Raw genomic sequence first — 16174 nt, 5'->3', positions numbered from 1 at the left:
CTTTTTCTCACCTCCTCCTTTCTATGCCCACCCCTTTATATTTAAAGCCCATCCCATTTCCCACCCAACACACATATGGATGCCAAGGACCTGGAGAGCATCCACCAAACGAGCCCACTCATTGCATGTCCCAAAGCGATTCCCGATCCTGATTTTGCAACACCAAAGATGTCACAGAACCAAAAGGAACCTTGGAGATCATCCAGAGAAGTTGAATGACTTGCTTCCAAAATTACAGGGATGGCTCACTAAATTCTTCCCATTAAAATGTATTTCAACTCATTCATTAAAATGGGTATTAACTTGGCTAGGCCTGTGCTGGGTATAGAAGACAGTATGTTTTAATTTCCTTTAGTACAAATGGTGGTGGTGAGGGGTAGCACGGGTTATTTTTCTCAGAAGTGGTGTCATAAACAAGTGTACAATGGACAAACTAAGTGATAAAGGCCCTAACAGGACTTGGAGGCTGGATATCGCCCAGGTCCTTGTCTGCTGCATGCCTCAGACGTCTTATAAGAATGAAAAGGCGCACTCAAGGCCATCCTTGAAGGGACTATGGGTCCCAGGAGTGGTCAAACTGCTCCGCTCCTAAGTCCAGATTACTAGCCGCATCACCAACTGTTTCCGCACAAATTTCAGTCCACCTCTCTCCAAGAATTTTCTCAGCTACACGATCTACATTTGTGTTTTCTTCTGAGTTTTTCCAAAAGAAAAAGATCAAAGGAGGAAGGCCTCAAGTCCGACCAGGATAGAATTCTCTTTACAAGCAACAACCCCCACCCACCCGGGCCAGGGGACACGCCGTCCCTCACCTTTTCAAGCCCCAATCTTTGAACCCTCCTCAGCACAGGAGGAGAGAAGGAAGGAATGTGCAGAAAGCAGCATAAAGCCAGGTGGACTTTCTGGTTTGCCACAGTGAGGGACCTGGGAGGAGACTTTCGGGAAAGATCAAAAATGACACACAAAAGGTGCAGTTTAGGGGACTTCTGACGAATTCAACACCCACGATGTTTCAAAGAATCCCCAAAGAAAGTTTTTTGGAGAGGTCACTAGATAAAACTAAGAAAACTGACTTGTATGTTCAGGAGACTGGACAGTTTTAGAGTACAATAAACCTGACTCGTGGCACTAAGAGCCTGGGGTCTGTCCCAAAGGGAGCGCAGCGCGAAAGAGCGATCACCCTGGGGCCAGGCGGGGCCCGCTGGCAACGCGCTCCCACGCAGGGCTCCGGGCCCCCGCCTCCGCGAAGGGCCAGGAGCGGGAACAGGGACTCGCGGCCGGCTGCCTGGGGGAGGAATGGCTCCCGGGACAATCCAGACGAATCTCTAATTCCTCCGGCCGCTAGCCCAGGAAGCTCCTCCGGCCCCTCCGCGCCGCAGCCCTTCCGCGCCCGGGTCCCCGCTTACTCTTGGTGGCAGCGATGAGGTTCTTCCCGTCCTTGATCAGCTCTTTGATGAACTTGTTGGTCCTCTCAAGCTCCGCTTCGTGGGCACGGATCCTCTCCCGGAACCACGGGCTGTCGAGGTAGCAGTCGCTGAACTCCAAGGGCTGCAGCCCCATGACTGCAAAGGTACGCGCCTGGGGCGCACAGTCTCCCGCCCGCCCGCTGCGCGCTACAGCCGGAGCCCGGCTCCGAGGCGGCGGCCAGGTGCCGGGTTGCGCGGGCCAGAAGCCCGGGAGAAGCTAGCAGTACCCGGAGCGCAGGGAGCGCGGCACGGACATGTCCCAAGAAGCTGAGCCTGGCGGCACCGAGGAGCCGCCGGCTAGGCGAGCGAAAACTGCGGCGCCCCAATCCCGGCAGCCCCGCGAGGTTCAGCGCCCGCCGCGCTGCCCCGCCCCGGGCCCGCCCCGCGCCCGCCCGCGCCCCCTTTTCTTCCCTCCGCCTTGCCTCTCCCTCCTTTCTCCTCCCTTCCTTCCCCAGACGCCTCTTCCTTCTCTTCCCCACGCGCAGTTGCCCCTCCTCTTCCTTCCGAGGCGTCCTGGGTCTAGAATTTCGGCCCCGCGGTTCTCCTCCACCCCCGGGCGCCTGCCCCTCCCCTTTTCTTCGGCTCCCTAGTTCGGGGTGACTCACAGTCGGCTCCCCGAAGTAGGGAACCCGACCTGACGAGGAAAGAGCGAGCGTCTTAACAGCAATGCTTAATCCGCGCAGCCGGACGTGACTCCGAGGCGGCGGGCTGGAGGAAATGATTGATTCACTTATATCATTTATCCGAGGCTGCGCACGGGCTTGCACGCGGGGCTCTCGTTTTCCGTAACCACGTTCACCCATTTATAGTGAGAAGCTTGGTGTAGCTCCACCTGAGAGTTTTCTTGGTAGCCCTGCGGCTCCTAGACGCTTCTCTGCGTATCCATACTAAATGGCTTAGGTGGCTTAGGGGAGGCCAGCGAGTGGCTAAACCGCAGAAAAGTTGTTTCTGTTATGTTCAGCAGATTAAATTTACTTGGGTATGGAGAGACTATCTTCATTATTCTAAAAATAGCCGCTAGAAAACAAATGCCAGGATCTGTGTGCTTTCCATGGGGGGGGGGGGCTTGAATTCATGTCAATGCACCCCCAAAACCCTATCTCTTGTGTTCTAAAACTGACCTCAACTGTGTCCCCCGAAAGTTAAGACACTTTAAATTATTATACCTGAAAGAAAACACGAATGGTTAATTAGAGTAATTTTTCATAATAGCAGCTAACAATTTATTAAACAAGTATTATGTGCCAGGCACACACCAGGCACTCTGCATACATTTTTCAAAAACTCACACCACCTGTTTAGTATATAGGTTTACTAATGATGGTAATATTACCAAGAAACTTCAAAGTGATTCTTCAAAACGTTCAGACTCTGAGCTGGGTAATTAAGAATCTAGACAATTAGTGCAGGAGTGTAACCCCTCAGGATCAAGTTAAATAGGATTCCTACTCAATAAACTCTTTGTTACAAAATAACACCAGGAGTGCCCCAACCCACAGGTAAATTGTTACTTTAATGCCAGTCCTCCAGAGAGTTCCAAATGTTTTACAAATAACTTTTAAGCATTAAAAACTTCAGTTCCACCTGAAATCAGCTGGGGGAGATGGGGGAGAGTCTAAAGAGAAGAGAATGAAAGAGGCATAGGAAAGGAAAGATACTTAGGAACAGAAGTGGGGTAAACAGTAAGGGCCTCAGAGCCAAGCACTGTCAGCACTCAGTCCTCTGGACAAAAACTTAAACCTTCCCTCATAAAGCAGGGCTGCTGACATCATCAAAGTGTTAAACACAGCAGTGTACGACCAGCAATTGCACTCTTAGGTATACACCAAGAGAAATGAAAGTACAAATCCACACACAATATTTGTACTTGAATGTTCATAGTAACCTTTTTTTTTTTTTTCAGGGAGTGGGGGGTGTCTTATTGGGGATTGCACTCAGGGGCACTCAACCACTGAGCCACATCCCCAGCCCTATTCTGTATTTTATTTAGAGACAGGGTCTCACTGAGTTGTTGAGGCTGGCTTTGAACTGGAGATCCTCCTGCTTCCGCCTCCCCAACCGATGGGATTACAGACAATCGCCACCCCCAATGACGAGCATTACTCTTTTTTTTTTTTTTTTTTTTTTTTTTTTTTTTTTTGTGGTGCTAGGGATCGAGAGCATTATTCTTAATAGCCAAGAAGTGTAATCAACACAAATATCCATGAGTTGTTGAAGGGATAAACAAAATGTGTGTATCCATTCAATGGAAAATTAATCCACAATGAAAAAAACGCAGTATCAATGTGTGCTGAACCACAATTAACTGTGAAGCCAGCCACAAAAGGCTCCATTCCATATTAGCCATTCACATGAAAAGTCCAAAACTGGGTTCTCTGTGGACACAGGAAGTAGAGCATGAATTGCCCCCAAGACTGGGGATAGAATGAAGAGTGTAGCAAGGGGTTTCTTTTGGGGGTGATAAAAATGTGTTAGAATTGGTAACGGTTGCACATCTCTGTGAATACACTGAAAACCATTGAATTGTACACTTTAAATGAGTGGACGGGGGAGGGGCACGTGTGAAATATATTTAATGAAAAGTTTTCTTTTTAATTTTTAAAAGATGAGCTGCTCCCAACAACTGCCTCTCCATCCTTACCACTTTCCACTTTCAGTCATAAAAACTCTAATTTATTCATTGTGGTCAGTTCTTTAGAGATTTGAAGTAAAACAAGTTCAGCATACCCCAAGAAAAACATTACTTGTCACTTTCCACACAAACAGATATGAATCTTAATTCTGTAAGCACCAAGAGTGGAGGGGCCTATGGAGTTTTGTTTTATTCAACTATATACCTCACACACTGCCTGACAGAGATGATCAGTAAATACAGAAGAAGTGAGCATTAGGATCAGGTAAAAAGAAATCACTGTCACAGTAGAAAAATAGCTCTTTGGGAGTGCCAGTTCTGACTTCATTACTTAATAGTTGTGACCATGGCAAAGGCACATTTTCTTGGGGATGGGATGTAGTTCAGTAATAGAGCACTTGCCTAGTATGTGTGGGGCCCTGGGTTCAATATCCAGTACTGCAAAATAAATAAGTAAACAATATTTTAAAAAACCTCAGACTTACCATCCATGAAATGAAGACGATGGCCTCACAGCTGTGAACTGATTGAAAAGTTTTCATGAAACTGGGTTTGTAAGGTTCTTTGATGAGGATCAAGAGGAAAGTGTGTGGAGGATGGACTGAAGAGAGGGACAAGAGAGAGGAGGAGACGATCACATCCCATCCTTACAGGAAAGATTTGGAGGCAGGGAAGCCCTTAGAATTCAAGGAAAGTAGTCACAAAGTCAGATGGTAATGGGGTCTCATGTTTCATCTTTAATTCATCAAGAAACTTGTTCCACCAGAGGCTCAGGGCACACCCCTGAAATCCCAGCAACTCAGGAGTCTGAGGCAGAAGGATGGAAAGTTCGAAGCTGCCTAGGAAACTTAGACCTTGTCTAAAAAGAAAAAGAAAAAGAAGAAAGGTCAGGGCTGGGGGCTGAGGATATAGCTCAGATGGCAGAGTGCTTTCCTCATAAGCACAAGGCCCTGGGTTCAATCCTCAACACTGCAAAAAAAAAAAAAAAAGAGGGTTAGGGATGCAGTTCAGTGTAAAGCACCCTTGGGTTCCATCCCCAGTAGAAGGAGAAGGACTCAGGACAAGAAGATGAAGACAGAAACTTATTCCTCCCACAAATATGCGTTAACCTTCTATATGTGTGAGCCCCCCTGCTAAGTGCTAGTGATGCAATAATGCCCACAAAAGAGTGTGGTCCTCACTGTGCTTTTGGTCTCAGGATGGAGACTAATAAATATATATAATATATATATATATCACAGACATACCCAATTTAGAATTAAAACTGGGTTTAAATTTAAAATTTAATTGCCAGGATTCAGGGTGTGGCTCAGTAGTGGAACACTTGCCTAGGATGCTTGAGGGCCTGTGTTCAGTCCCCAGCATGCAAACAGAAATTAATTAAAGTGCCATACCATTAAAGTGAAATCTGTGAGAGGTTAATTGCAGGAGCTGATATAGGTTGGGGGTGGGGTCAAGGAAGGCCTCATGGAAAATGTGTCATTTAATCAATGACCAGGAGAACCAGAAGGAGTTAACCATTAAATAGGGAGTGGGAGCAGAGTAATCCAGACAAAGAACCAGCCTGTGCAAACCCCTGGGATGGTGCATTCTACAACTAAGAGAGAAGGTCAAGTGGCTAAAGCGCAGTGAGTGAAGAAGCTGGTTCATGACATCACTGGGTGGAGGAGGGTAGACAGGGTCCAGATCATGCAGAGCCTCGTGGGCCATATTTGGAACTTTGGACAATATCCTAATGCTGCTGGAAGCCTTTACAGAGCTTTAAACATTAAGGTAATGTAATCTAGTTTGTGTTTTCTCTCTAGCAGTGTGGGGAGAATGGGAATTCACTCAGAAGAGTGTCAAGTTGTCTGGGCAAGAAATAGTATAGCGTAACCCTCCATAGTGATGCTGGAGACAGAAATGGACAGAAAGGAAATACATTTTAGAGGTAGTTTCTGGGCCTTGACAATCACCAGGATATTGGACCTTAGGAAGAAAGTGTCAAAGATGGTCCCTATGCTCCTGGAATGGTAAGATGGGTGGATAGATATGTTATTTGCTGAAACAAGCTGATGGGGAAAGGGTTGTGGAAACTGAGATGGGCAATTTCAGGGTCAGATTTTTTAATTGAGAGGTGCCTAGAAGACACTCAAGAATTCACAGCAGGCTCTCACATTCAAACTGGCATTTTTATGCTTTGCTCGGTGCCTGGATTTAGTTAAGGTGTGAATACATGCAGCTGATCAAGTTTCAGTTTAGATGTATGGGGGCTTAACTCAGAGGAAAGCTTCTCTGTGTAGGTTCCCCTATATGCAGTAGTGTATTTCCCAGATGAATCACCAGGTTGCTACCTATAAAGTCAAACATGAGTTCCACTGAATATTTGGTATGTTTCAGTGAGTCAGAGTTAGCTTCAGACATATTGTAACAGAAAATCCAAAATAACAGTGGCTAATGCCATAAAGTGTTTCTCTCTCTCTCTCTCTCTCTCTCTCTCGCTCGCTCGCTCGCTCGCTCTCGCTCTCTCTTTTTCTCAAAAGAAGTTCAGAAGTCAAGAGACTAACGTGATACTGCAGGGCCTGGGGTTTCCATGCTCAGTGGCCCCTCACAGTACAAGAGGACTCCTGGAGCTCCTTCTGGGACGGAGACCGGGGAAAGGGTGCCCTCCCAGCCAAGTCAGTTTGGTTCTCAGCTTTCCCAGGCATCTTATGCATTTTTGCTTTTTATCTCCTTAAACCAGAATTTAGCCACAGGGCCACACCTTATTACAAAGAAATATGGAAAATGTGGTCTTTTATCAGGTACATTGCCACTCTAAATGAAATCTGAATTTACTCAGAAAGAGAAAGGGACAGATTTTAAGCAGGAATCTAGCAATCCCCAGTGCAGAGTGACACCTTTATGAGCGAAGTAGATTAATTACAGCTCCGGCAAAACTTTACAAATGATATAACGGAAAGAAATAAAAGATCCATCTTTGGGTGTCTTCCAGAATGAGTCTGCTTTCTCTCACATGTACTAAGGAAAACAAAACAAAACCAAGAAAGAAACAAAACTGCTAATACGGCTTCATCAGTAGACTACTAGACACACAAAGAACACTTCCAAGGAGAGGCAGGCCAGGCTTCCAAAGCAGTTATCAGCACTCCAGTTTCATCCCCGTGAGATCCTCTGAGTTTGGCCCATGCTAAACTGCATTTTAACTCCAGTCTGCCCTGTCCCAGTTACTTTAATCTGGAATCAAACCAAGTTATGAGACTGCCATGCCCTGACTCACTTAGACCTGGGGGCCTATGCTTCAACAAATACTATGGTCAATAGGTGGCAATACCAAACAGTCCAGGTCACACAGGGGCCAGAGACGGAGACAGGTTAATCCAACAAGATAGGAGGAAGCTACACAATGAGTTTGTGAACTAGTAATCAATAAAATCAAAAATGGTAACTCAGGCCTGTAATATCAGCTACTTAGGAGGCTGTGGCAGGAGGATTACAAATTTGAGGCCAGCCCAGGAAATGTATGGAGACCCTGTCCCAAAATAAAAATAAAAAGATCTGGGAATGTAGCACAGTGGTGGAGTGCTTCTCTAGCACGAGTGAGGCCAAGTAAACTGTGCAGATGCCTGCACAACAATGCACTAACTGAACTGTATACCTAACATTGGTCAAACTGGTAAATTTTATGCTATGTATATTTTATCACCATAAAGAAAAGTATAATGAAGGAAGAGTAAGACTCCACCTCCCCCCTCAATCTTCTCCCCTACCCACACATAATCACAATAGCAGTTGGTAGTGTGCCTTTTTTTAAAAGACAAATTATCACAGAAAAAATAATAACTGCTCAAATGTGACTGATATATTCATTACAACTCTATTTTTAAAGAGCTTTATTCTTCACAGAACACCTAATGAGAGTTCATGACATAGCAATCTGAGTTGTGCAATTAGAGAAAGACTATGCTGAGAGCATTTTGCTGGGTAAGTGCTACTTTGACTCAACCCAGAATCTCTCAACTTCAGCATTGCAGTCGTTGCACCAGTGTGGTATGCAGAAACTGTTACTCATGCCTCCACTGCTTACTGACTACCTCTTACATGCCAGGTACTGGGATGAGCACAGTGGAAGAAATGACCATAGTCCCTGCCTCCCGGCAGTAACCTCCTTCTCTGGAGAGAATCATGGACCAGATAAATGTTAGAGAAAAACTCTCATAAGTGCCAGGAAGCTGAACATAGCACTATTATAGGGGATTTTGGACTAAGTTCTAAGATGTCAGTGAGGATTGAGCTAACCTGTATGGTGAGGGGTTCATGGGTAGAGGTGGAATGGATGTGATGTGGAAAGGAAGAACCATTTCTAAAATAGGCTTTGTGAAAGGACCAGAGTAAGAAGCTGGAAAGGCCATGAGTCTGGAGAGTTGTGGGTGAGATGAGGCTGGAGAAGTGGTGACAGCCCATCCCAGCTGCTCAGCACACGCCTTGCTTCTTTCCATGAGAACACCAAGCTTCAAGCTTCCCTGGTTATTTCCAGGGCGAGATCACCTTTTCTAGCACTCCTAGACATCATCACTTGGAAGAGTATGGTACCCCAGGGAAGTTCTAGAGCCCCTGCACTTACCTAGGGATATTCAGCCTACAAATGTTGATTGACGACCTGAGGCAGGCAAGACGCTGTGATAAGTGCTGCAAGAAATACTGCTGCAAAAAGTCCCTAATCTGAAGGTGTTTGAAAACCTGGTACACTCTAGCCAGGGGTGGTAAACTGCCACATGGATAATTATAAAGCAAAGCACACTGCTGCTGCCTCCAGCCAGCCTTGCAGCCTGGCTGAGGAGTGGGTGTCACTAATGACGATGGTGATGGAGAGGTGGGGAAATGGGTGTGGAGTGGGGGAGGACAATTTTCCAAGCCTCCCACATTTAAATTCATATCCTCTGAAGAAATCCAGAACTCCTCTTTTCAAGTTTGGAGGTAGAAGAACCTGGCTCAAGGAGATGTGGGTCAGGGCACACACCAGTACCCTCCCCAGGTAGAGTCCCCTGTCATTAGTGTAATCGCTGCTTCCCCACCCCCGGCATTTGCAGTAACTTGGCATGGAGACCAGGGTTGGTCATATGATATGTGGTCATGTGCTACAAACATCAGCAGGCATACCCCACTGTCTACAGACCCCTCAAGCAAATGCTTCCCTCTTTCCTATGACATACGCATCAACTGACATAAGTAATAACCTTGAAGCTTGTTTTATCCAGATATCAATTGAGATTTAAAAAGATATTAGTCAAAAGAAAGGGAAGAGCTCAGAAGAGCATGCTTTTCCCAGCATGCCAAACGTCCCAGAGAGAGGTTTCCAAAGGGTGTCCTCCAACCAGGCAAATACCCAGACACTGGAAAGCCAACCTCCATGACTAGAGGTGTATTTTCTGAATCCAATAAAACAGATAAAAATGCATGTCCTTATCCTTTGACCCAGTAATTTTAGACCTGGCGATCTGTCGTGAGAAAATATATTTTCAATGTATGTGCTTGGGGAAAGAGGAGGAGGAGAAGAGGAGAAAAAGCTGTCACAGCCTAATAATTGGAAAACAGTAAATCAGCACATATCAACATACTCAGTTCACCAGTTCAGATGTCATTAAAATGGTCATTTTTGCTGTAAGTAGTGGATACTGCCATTTTGTGTATGTTCAGCTTTCATTTCCACTCTCCAACAGCACCCTGATTTTCATCTGGTTAATCATTTTCCTACATATCATGTCATTGGGGTAAGATTCCTGTTCCTGCCCCACACTAGAGACGCCTAAGAAATCCCCAGAGACTCCTCTAAAAGCCTTCTTCTAAGGCCTGTCCCTCCAAGGGTTGGCATATGACCTAACTTCAGCCAACCAGACACTCCTTCTCAGGACTTTGACTTCTGAACACAGTGAAGCACTGACGGAAGAAACAAAGTTCACCTGCTCTAGCCAAGAGTGTTGAAAGAGGCCTGCTGTCTGGCAGGCTGTCCAACTGCTTCTTCCAGGCTGGTTCTTCAGGCTTCCTTCAATAATTCACATACTTCAAATAAAATGCCTTTTGGCTTAAATTGCCAGAATCCATGCTTTTTCTTTGCAACCAAAGATTAGATATCTAGGACCTTCAGGAAAAATAAGGTATTTGGAATTGATTGTCTGACTGAGATAGGATAAGAAATAGCTACCCTCCCATTTATATTCTGAAAGGGGAACCTGGAAGCCTATGACATGCTCTGCAGAAACATGTCATTAAATTATCATCTTTGGTCACTTTGCTCTAAATGGTATGACTTTAAGCCTTCTTTTTCCTGGATTTGCCCACTTCTACTTATTATTCTGGTATCTCTTCCCTCTTGTCATTTTCCCATGAATTTTTCATTTTTAAATGGAATTTTACTATAAAAATACATGTAAAATTTAAAAAAATAAATAAACTGAAGGGTTTGCTGAACTCCTTCTCTGAATTCCCAACTCCTGCCATGGTCTCCTCTAGTAGTATGTGAGACACATATTATTATGGTTTGGATCTAGAATGTCCCCCCAGCAGCTCATGTATTGAAAGCATGGTCCCTATTTTAATCAGCTCTTTTGCTGATGTGACCAAAAGACCTGACTAGAACAATTTTAGGAGGAAAAGTTTATTTTGGGGCTCATAGTTTCAGAGGTTTCATTTCATAGATAGCTGACTCCATTCCTCAGGGTTCAAGATGAGGCAGAACATCGTGGCGGAAGGGTACAGTGGAGGAAAGCAGGTCAGGACATGGCTACCAAGAAGAAGAAGAGTCTAAACTCAACTTACAAAATATATACCCCAAAGGCAATGACCCAAATGACCCACCTTTTCCATCCACACCCTACCTGCCTATGGTTACTACCCAGTTAATCTCTATCATAGGATTAATGCACTGATTGAGTTAAGGCTTTCATAACCCAATTATTTCACCTCTAAATCTTCTTGCACTGTTTCATACTGGAGCTTTGGGGGACACCTAATATCTTAACCATAACAATCCCCAACACAGCAAGGTTCAGAGGTGGGGCTCTTAGGCAATGATTGGATCCTGAGGGTTCTGACCTCATCAATAAATTAATACATATGATGGATCATAGCTGAATGGTCTACCTGGAAGTGGGAACTACCTAGTTAGATGAAGGAGATCCCTGGAGGCTTACCATGAAAAATTTTACCTTCTCCCCAGCCTTCTCCAGTTCCTCATCCTGCTTCCTGGCTGTTGTGAGCTGAGCAGCTTTTCTCTTCCATGCCCTTCTGCCATGTTTCTGTCTTGGAGCCAGCTGACCATGGACTGAATCCTCTGAAACTACGAGCCAAAACAAGTTTTCCTCCTCTAAGTTTTTCTTGTCAAGTATTTTAGTTACAGCAACAAAAAGCTAACACACATGTGTAGTAAATAGAGTTCTTACTTTGACATGTAGATAAACTGAAAGATAACTAATAATAATTCATTCCTATTTTCTCAGTCTTTCCAAAAGCAATATAACCCTTCCTTCCTTCCTTCCTTCCTTCCTTCCTTCCTTCCTTCCTTCCTTCCTTCCTTCCTTCCTTCTTTCCTCTTTTTTATTTGTGTGTGTGTGTGCGTGTGTGTGGTGCTGGTGATTAAACCCAGGGCCTCATGCAAAGTAGGCAAGCACTCTAGCAGCAACTTACACCCTCAGGTCTTTTTTACTTTTTATTTTAATACACTGTCTCACAAGTTGCTCAGGTTGGCCTAGAACTATGGATCTTCCTGCCTCAGCCTTCCTAGTCTCTGGGTTTATAGGCAACCAACACATATGTTCAAGAACAGCAGGAAGGGCACTTACTCACAAAATGAAGCTCTCTGGAACTTGATTAGGAAGAGACAGGGACTCCTTCCAGTAATAAGTGGCCATAGGAGAAACAGTCAATACTGCCACTCCTCTGGTTATTTGGTGTATGACAGGTTCACAGTGGCCATGCAATAACCTGCAACATGAATGAAAATGCCAGGTCACCAGTCAGCAGGGTTAATAAGAAGCCTAGCAAAGTATAGGTGAGTGTAAGTTGTACCAGAAAATGGAGGCAGAACAAAGCTGCCATAGAGCATATAGAGAGTAGTCTGAACTACATTCGTCTGCCTTTATTGTATTACACCAATATGTAATTATTTAAATATCTTACCATCTAGTACTACTTTTTCTTTTGGAAAAAAAAAAATTGGCAAAACTGAGATAAAATACAGAGTGCATGTTTAATGAAAAGTATTGATTTACATTTTCTCAAAAAGTTGCTAATAAACTTACAGTGTTTTTCAACATGTGTCATCCTCCTTAGGGGATCACAGTGACATGACTAACCATATGAAAACCAGAGGGTTTAATGCTGCTGGAAAAGCATCAGCATTACTTCAAAATGTAAAAGTGAAAATAAAACTAGTCAGAAAGATGTCAATTTAACACATTTTGCTATAGAAGGATGTTTACATATTTCTTGATGAAGCATAACTTTTCACGTTAGGTCAAATGACTGCTCTAAATTAATTTTTTTCACTTCGTAGTCCAAGATGTCTTGTTGTATTACAAAAACTGAAAAAGTAATGCATGGACTTCACTAATAGAAAGAAACGTAAAGAGAAATGAAGCCAGTTTTGTATCAACACAGATATGAATAAAGCTGTAGAGACTTTCAGTGCACACCCCTGTCCAGTTTTCTGTGCTATAAGACACAGTAGAAACACACTTTCTGTCCTCTGCCATGTTATTATCAGTTCTAAGTTCTTCTGGCTGTAAATGGAAGTGACATGTTTGACTTCCAGGCTGAAGTACTTCATTCTAGTGCAAAGCTCTACAACACTTTTTCTCCCTGCTTGGGAACTATGAACTCCTCATGTTCCAAATTGGGAAGCTGTGAAATGATTGTGCCCTCTTAGTGTGGACCTCTGAAAGTGTGAGCAGAGACACTAACTACTAGCATGGAATATGTAACTTGTGTGAGAAATAAACGTCTTTTGCAAAAGCCACGGGGTTTTAGAGTTGTTTGTTACCACAGAGCAGTCTGCCACATTCCAGCTAATACACAAGAATTCCAAGATCTCAGGAAGAGCAAAAAGTACTACTGGTGGGGCTGAATAACAGCAAGAGAATGGCACGTTTAAATTTTTTTTCTTTTTCTTTGATTATTAGGTATAGAGTTTTTATTTGGGATAATGAAAAGGTTCTGGAAATGGATATGGTAATGGTTGTCTAACATTTTGAATACACTTGATATCACTGAGACTTGTATATTCAAATATGGTTAAACAGATAGTGTGTTACATGTATTTTACTATTATAAAAATAGCTCCAAAAAAATTTAGAAATTTCTGCCAAATATCCCAATATTGATGAGAGTTGGGGGAAAAATATGGCACCCATATGTTTTGGGGTTTGTTTTTTTGTTGTTGTTTTGTTTTTGTTTTTGTTTTTTTGTTTTTTTGGTACTGGGAATTGAACCCAGGTGCATTCATCCACTTGGCCACATCCCCAGCCCTTTTTTGTATTTTGTATTTTATTTAGCGATAGGGTCTCACTGAGTTGCGTAGGGCCTTGCTAAATTGCTGAGGCTGGCTTTGAACTCACAGTTCTGTTGCCTCAGCCTCCTGAACCGCTGGGATTACAGGCATGCACCATGGTGTCCAGCTAACCCATACGTTCTTGCTGAGAACATAAATAGATACTTCTTTCTGGAGCAAATTTCATGATACTTATTAAAAGATCTTTGAAATGTTGTGCCCTTTGCTACATATATTCATCTTATAAGAATTTGACATTTTGTTTTAATTTATAAAGTTTTATGTAAAATAATCATGATTTCAGCATAACTTTTATTTATTAGTTATTTCACTTTTTAGACAGGCGTGTTACTATGCTGCTAAGACTGCAAACTCCTGGACTCAAATAGTCCTCCCACCTCAGCTTCCCAAGTACTGGGACTACCAGCACAAACGCTCCCAGTCAAGAATTTTAAACAGACTAAAATTGACCACAGTGGATTGGTTAAGTAATTTAGAATGCAGTCATGTAATTGAGCACTATGTAGGCACATAAGATTATAGTGTGTGAGAATGTTTAATGACATAGGAGAAATGCTCCAATGTAAGGTTAAGTGGGGAAAAAAAAAAAATATGAAGCCCGGGTCTTAAATACTGAGCTCCTAGGTATTGAGTTTAGTGAGTTTTCTAACTTTCACTTACGTAACAGGTTGACAGCACTGATTCTCAAGGAATCTATGCTGACTTTCTGTTCATAAAATTACTTTTTAAGATTGTTAACATTAGTTTCATGATTATAACTCAAGTTCTCTAAATGTCTTAGGATATAATTTGTCTGGTCCTAAAACCAAACTCATTAAAATAACAAAAATGGTTAAAAATCTCCTACTTCTTACCCTCCTTGGATTTAGATTTCCTTTTCACCAATCTTCTTTTGCCCTTCCCACTTGAAGGTAGTTATTGAGAGAAGAATGGAGGGGAAGGTCAATTTTGTACTCTCTGTTATTATTTTAGCATTATGTCATCTTTCCCCCAAAAAAGTCTTTGCTTTTGTTCTTCCTATGAACATAACCTTTAAAGGATTCATTTTGTTGTTGTTGTTTTAGTGTTTTTCACACCTTTGAACTTATCCTGAAGTTCTCTTTCCTGGTATTGTTATTCAAGGGTCATGCTGGTCTTTAGTATTTAGGTAAATGTACACATCTGTCCATTGTCTCTATGTTGTGTCCTTTAGAAAAATACCTCTGTGGTCACTTCTGGCTTCTGCCTTATTTAGGTACCTCTCCATTCTTCCTCCCCTGGTAGGATTATTTAAGACAATACTACTTAACCTGAGTTAAAGGAATCCCCAAAGGTAAGCGAAGACTTTCCAAGAAGCATAGTTGACAAGGATAATTTTATTTCTAAATCCTCAACATCCATTTCTCTTTCTCCAAAAATTGATCTGCCTGAAATGTTTCATTTTTTTAAAACAAATTCTCCTTTCCCACCTCCCCTTTCATAATAGCCCCTTTCCCAAGGAAGAGGAGAAGGTTGAAGATCAAAGGGCAAATTCACCTATCTTACCTCTCCAGTGATACAAAAATCTCCATGGTATCAACGAGACAATTGAAAGTATTTTTTCTGGAAGCCTTCTGAAATAATTTAACCTATGATTAGTGTTTTTTGTATTTCCCTTCCTGATGCACATGTCTGTTAGGGTAAGGCATAGTCTTAGAAACTGTCCCATTGAGAAGTTCTGATATGTTACAGAATGGGGTAGGAGGAGTGTGACAATCCCCCTTCACTGACTTGCCTCTCCACCCCTAAATATAATTAAAGAATGCATAGTTCTTGAGAAAGAGACACTTAAAAGCAAATAAAGACAATACCTTGGAGACCTACTGAACACAAGGGCTGGGACTATAGCTTAGTGGCACAGCACGCACTTAGCATGCCCCAGGTCCCAGGTTCAATACCCAGCACTGCAGAGAAAGAAAAAGAAAAAAAGTAACAAACACCAGAAAATGGTTCTCCTTTCTCTCATTTGAACATACACATTTTTTATCACTCTTCTCAATATTCTTCCCTAGACTGTATTGTCAACTGGAAAGAAAAATATCTTTGAACAGATTAGTCATGCTGATTCTTCAAAGTATAACTGGCATGTTCCCCAGAACTTCTAAGATTTTTGAGACATGCTGGATAAAACCCATTCCCTCACCCCCATCCTGGAAAACATTTTGGATGACTTCAGAGTAAGACCGCATTATTCAATAAGGGAGATAAGACTTATTTTATCAGTTGAGCTCATCAAATAGATATTGTTTACCGACCATCTTTCTGTGCCTTTGATTCTTCCACTACAAAATATGAACAATAATTGTACCTTTTTGGTGAAATGCTTTGGAGGTTAAATGGGTCAACCCATAATCAACACAAAGCACATACAATAATGCCTGATGTGTGGTAATTGCTCTTCACGTCAGGAACATCTCTTCCCCAACCTTCAGTTCTCTTCTCTGTCTGTATCAACTCCCTTTGTAACTTTGCCCAGGCTCTTGGCTTTATATGCCATCTATATCCTAAAGATCC

General features: G+C 42.9%; 1 protein-coding gene across 2 annotated transcripts in view; it reads right to left on the bottom strand.

Annotated features, from left to right (window-relative positions):
- Nucleotides 1–1842, bottom strand: part of Arhgap10 (Rho GTPase activating protein 10) — a 284074-nt gene extending 282232 nt beyond the window's left edge. The window contains exon 1 of one of the 2 annotated variants that reach the window (XM_047567505.1): nucleotides 1407–1842. In XM_047567505.1, the coding sequence (XP_047423461.1) occupies nucleotides 1407–1560 (154 nt within the window). In that variant the 5' untranslated portion in view covers nucleotides 1561–1842. The remainder of the gene's footprint in view (nucleotides 1–1406) is intronic. The other variant, XM_047567504.1, reaches the window with a different exon arrangement.
- Nucleotides 1843–16174: the final 14332 nt, after the last annotated feature.

The sequence above is a fragment of the Sciurus carolinensis genome, chromosome 10 (genome assembly GCF_902686445.1).
Source record: "Sciurus carolinensis chromosome 10, mSciCar1.2, whole genome shotgun sequence".
NCBI classification, from domain to species: Eukaryota; Metazoa; Chordata; class Mammalia; order Rodentia; family Sciuridae; genus Sciurus; species Sciurus carolinensis.
The sequence above is the reverse complement of the archived record's forward strand: the minus strand, read 5'-3'. Positions and strand labels throughout refer to the sequence as shown.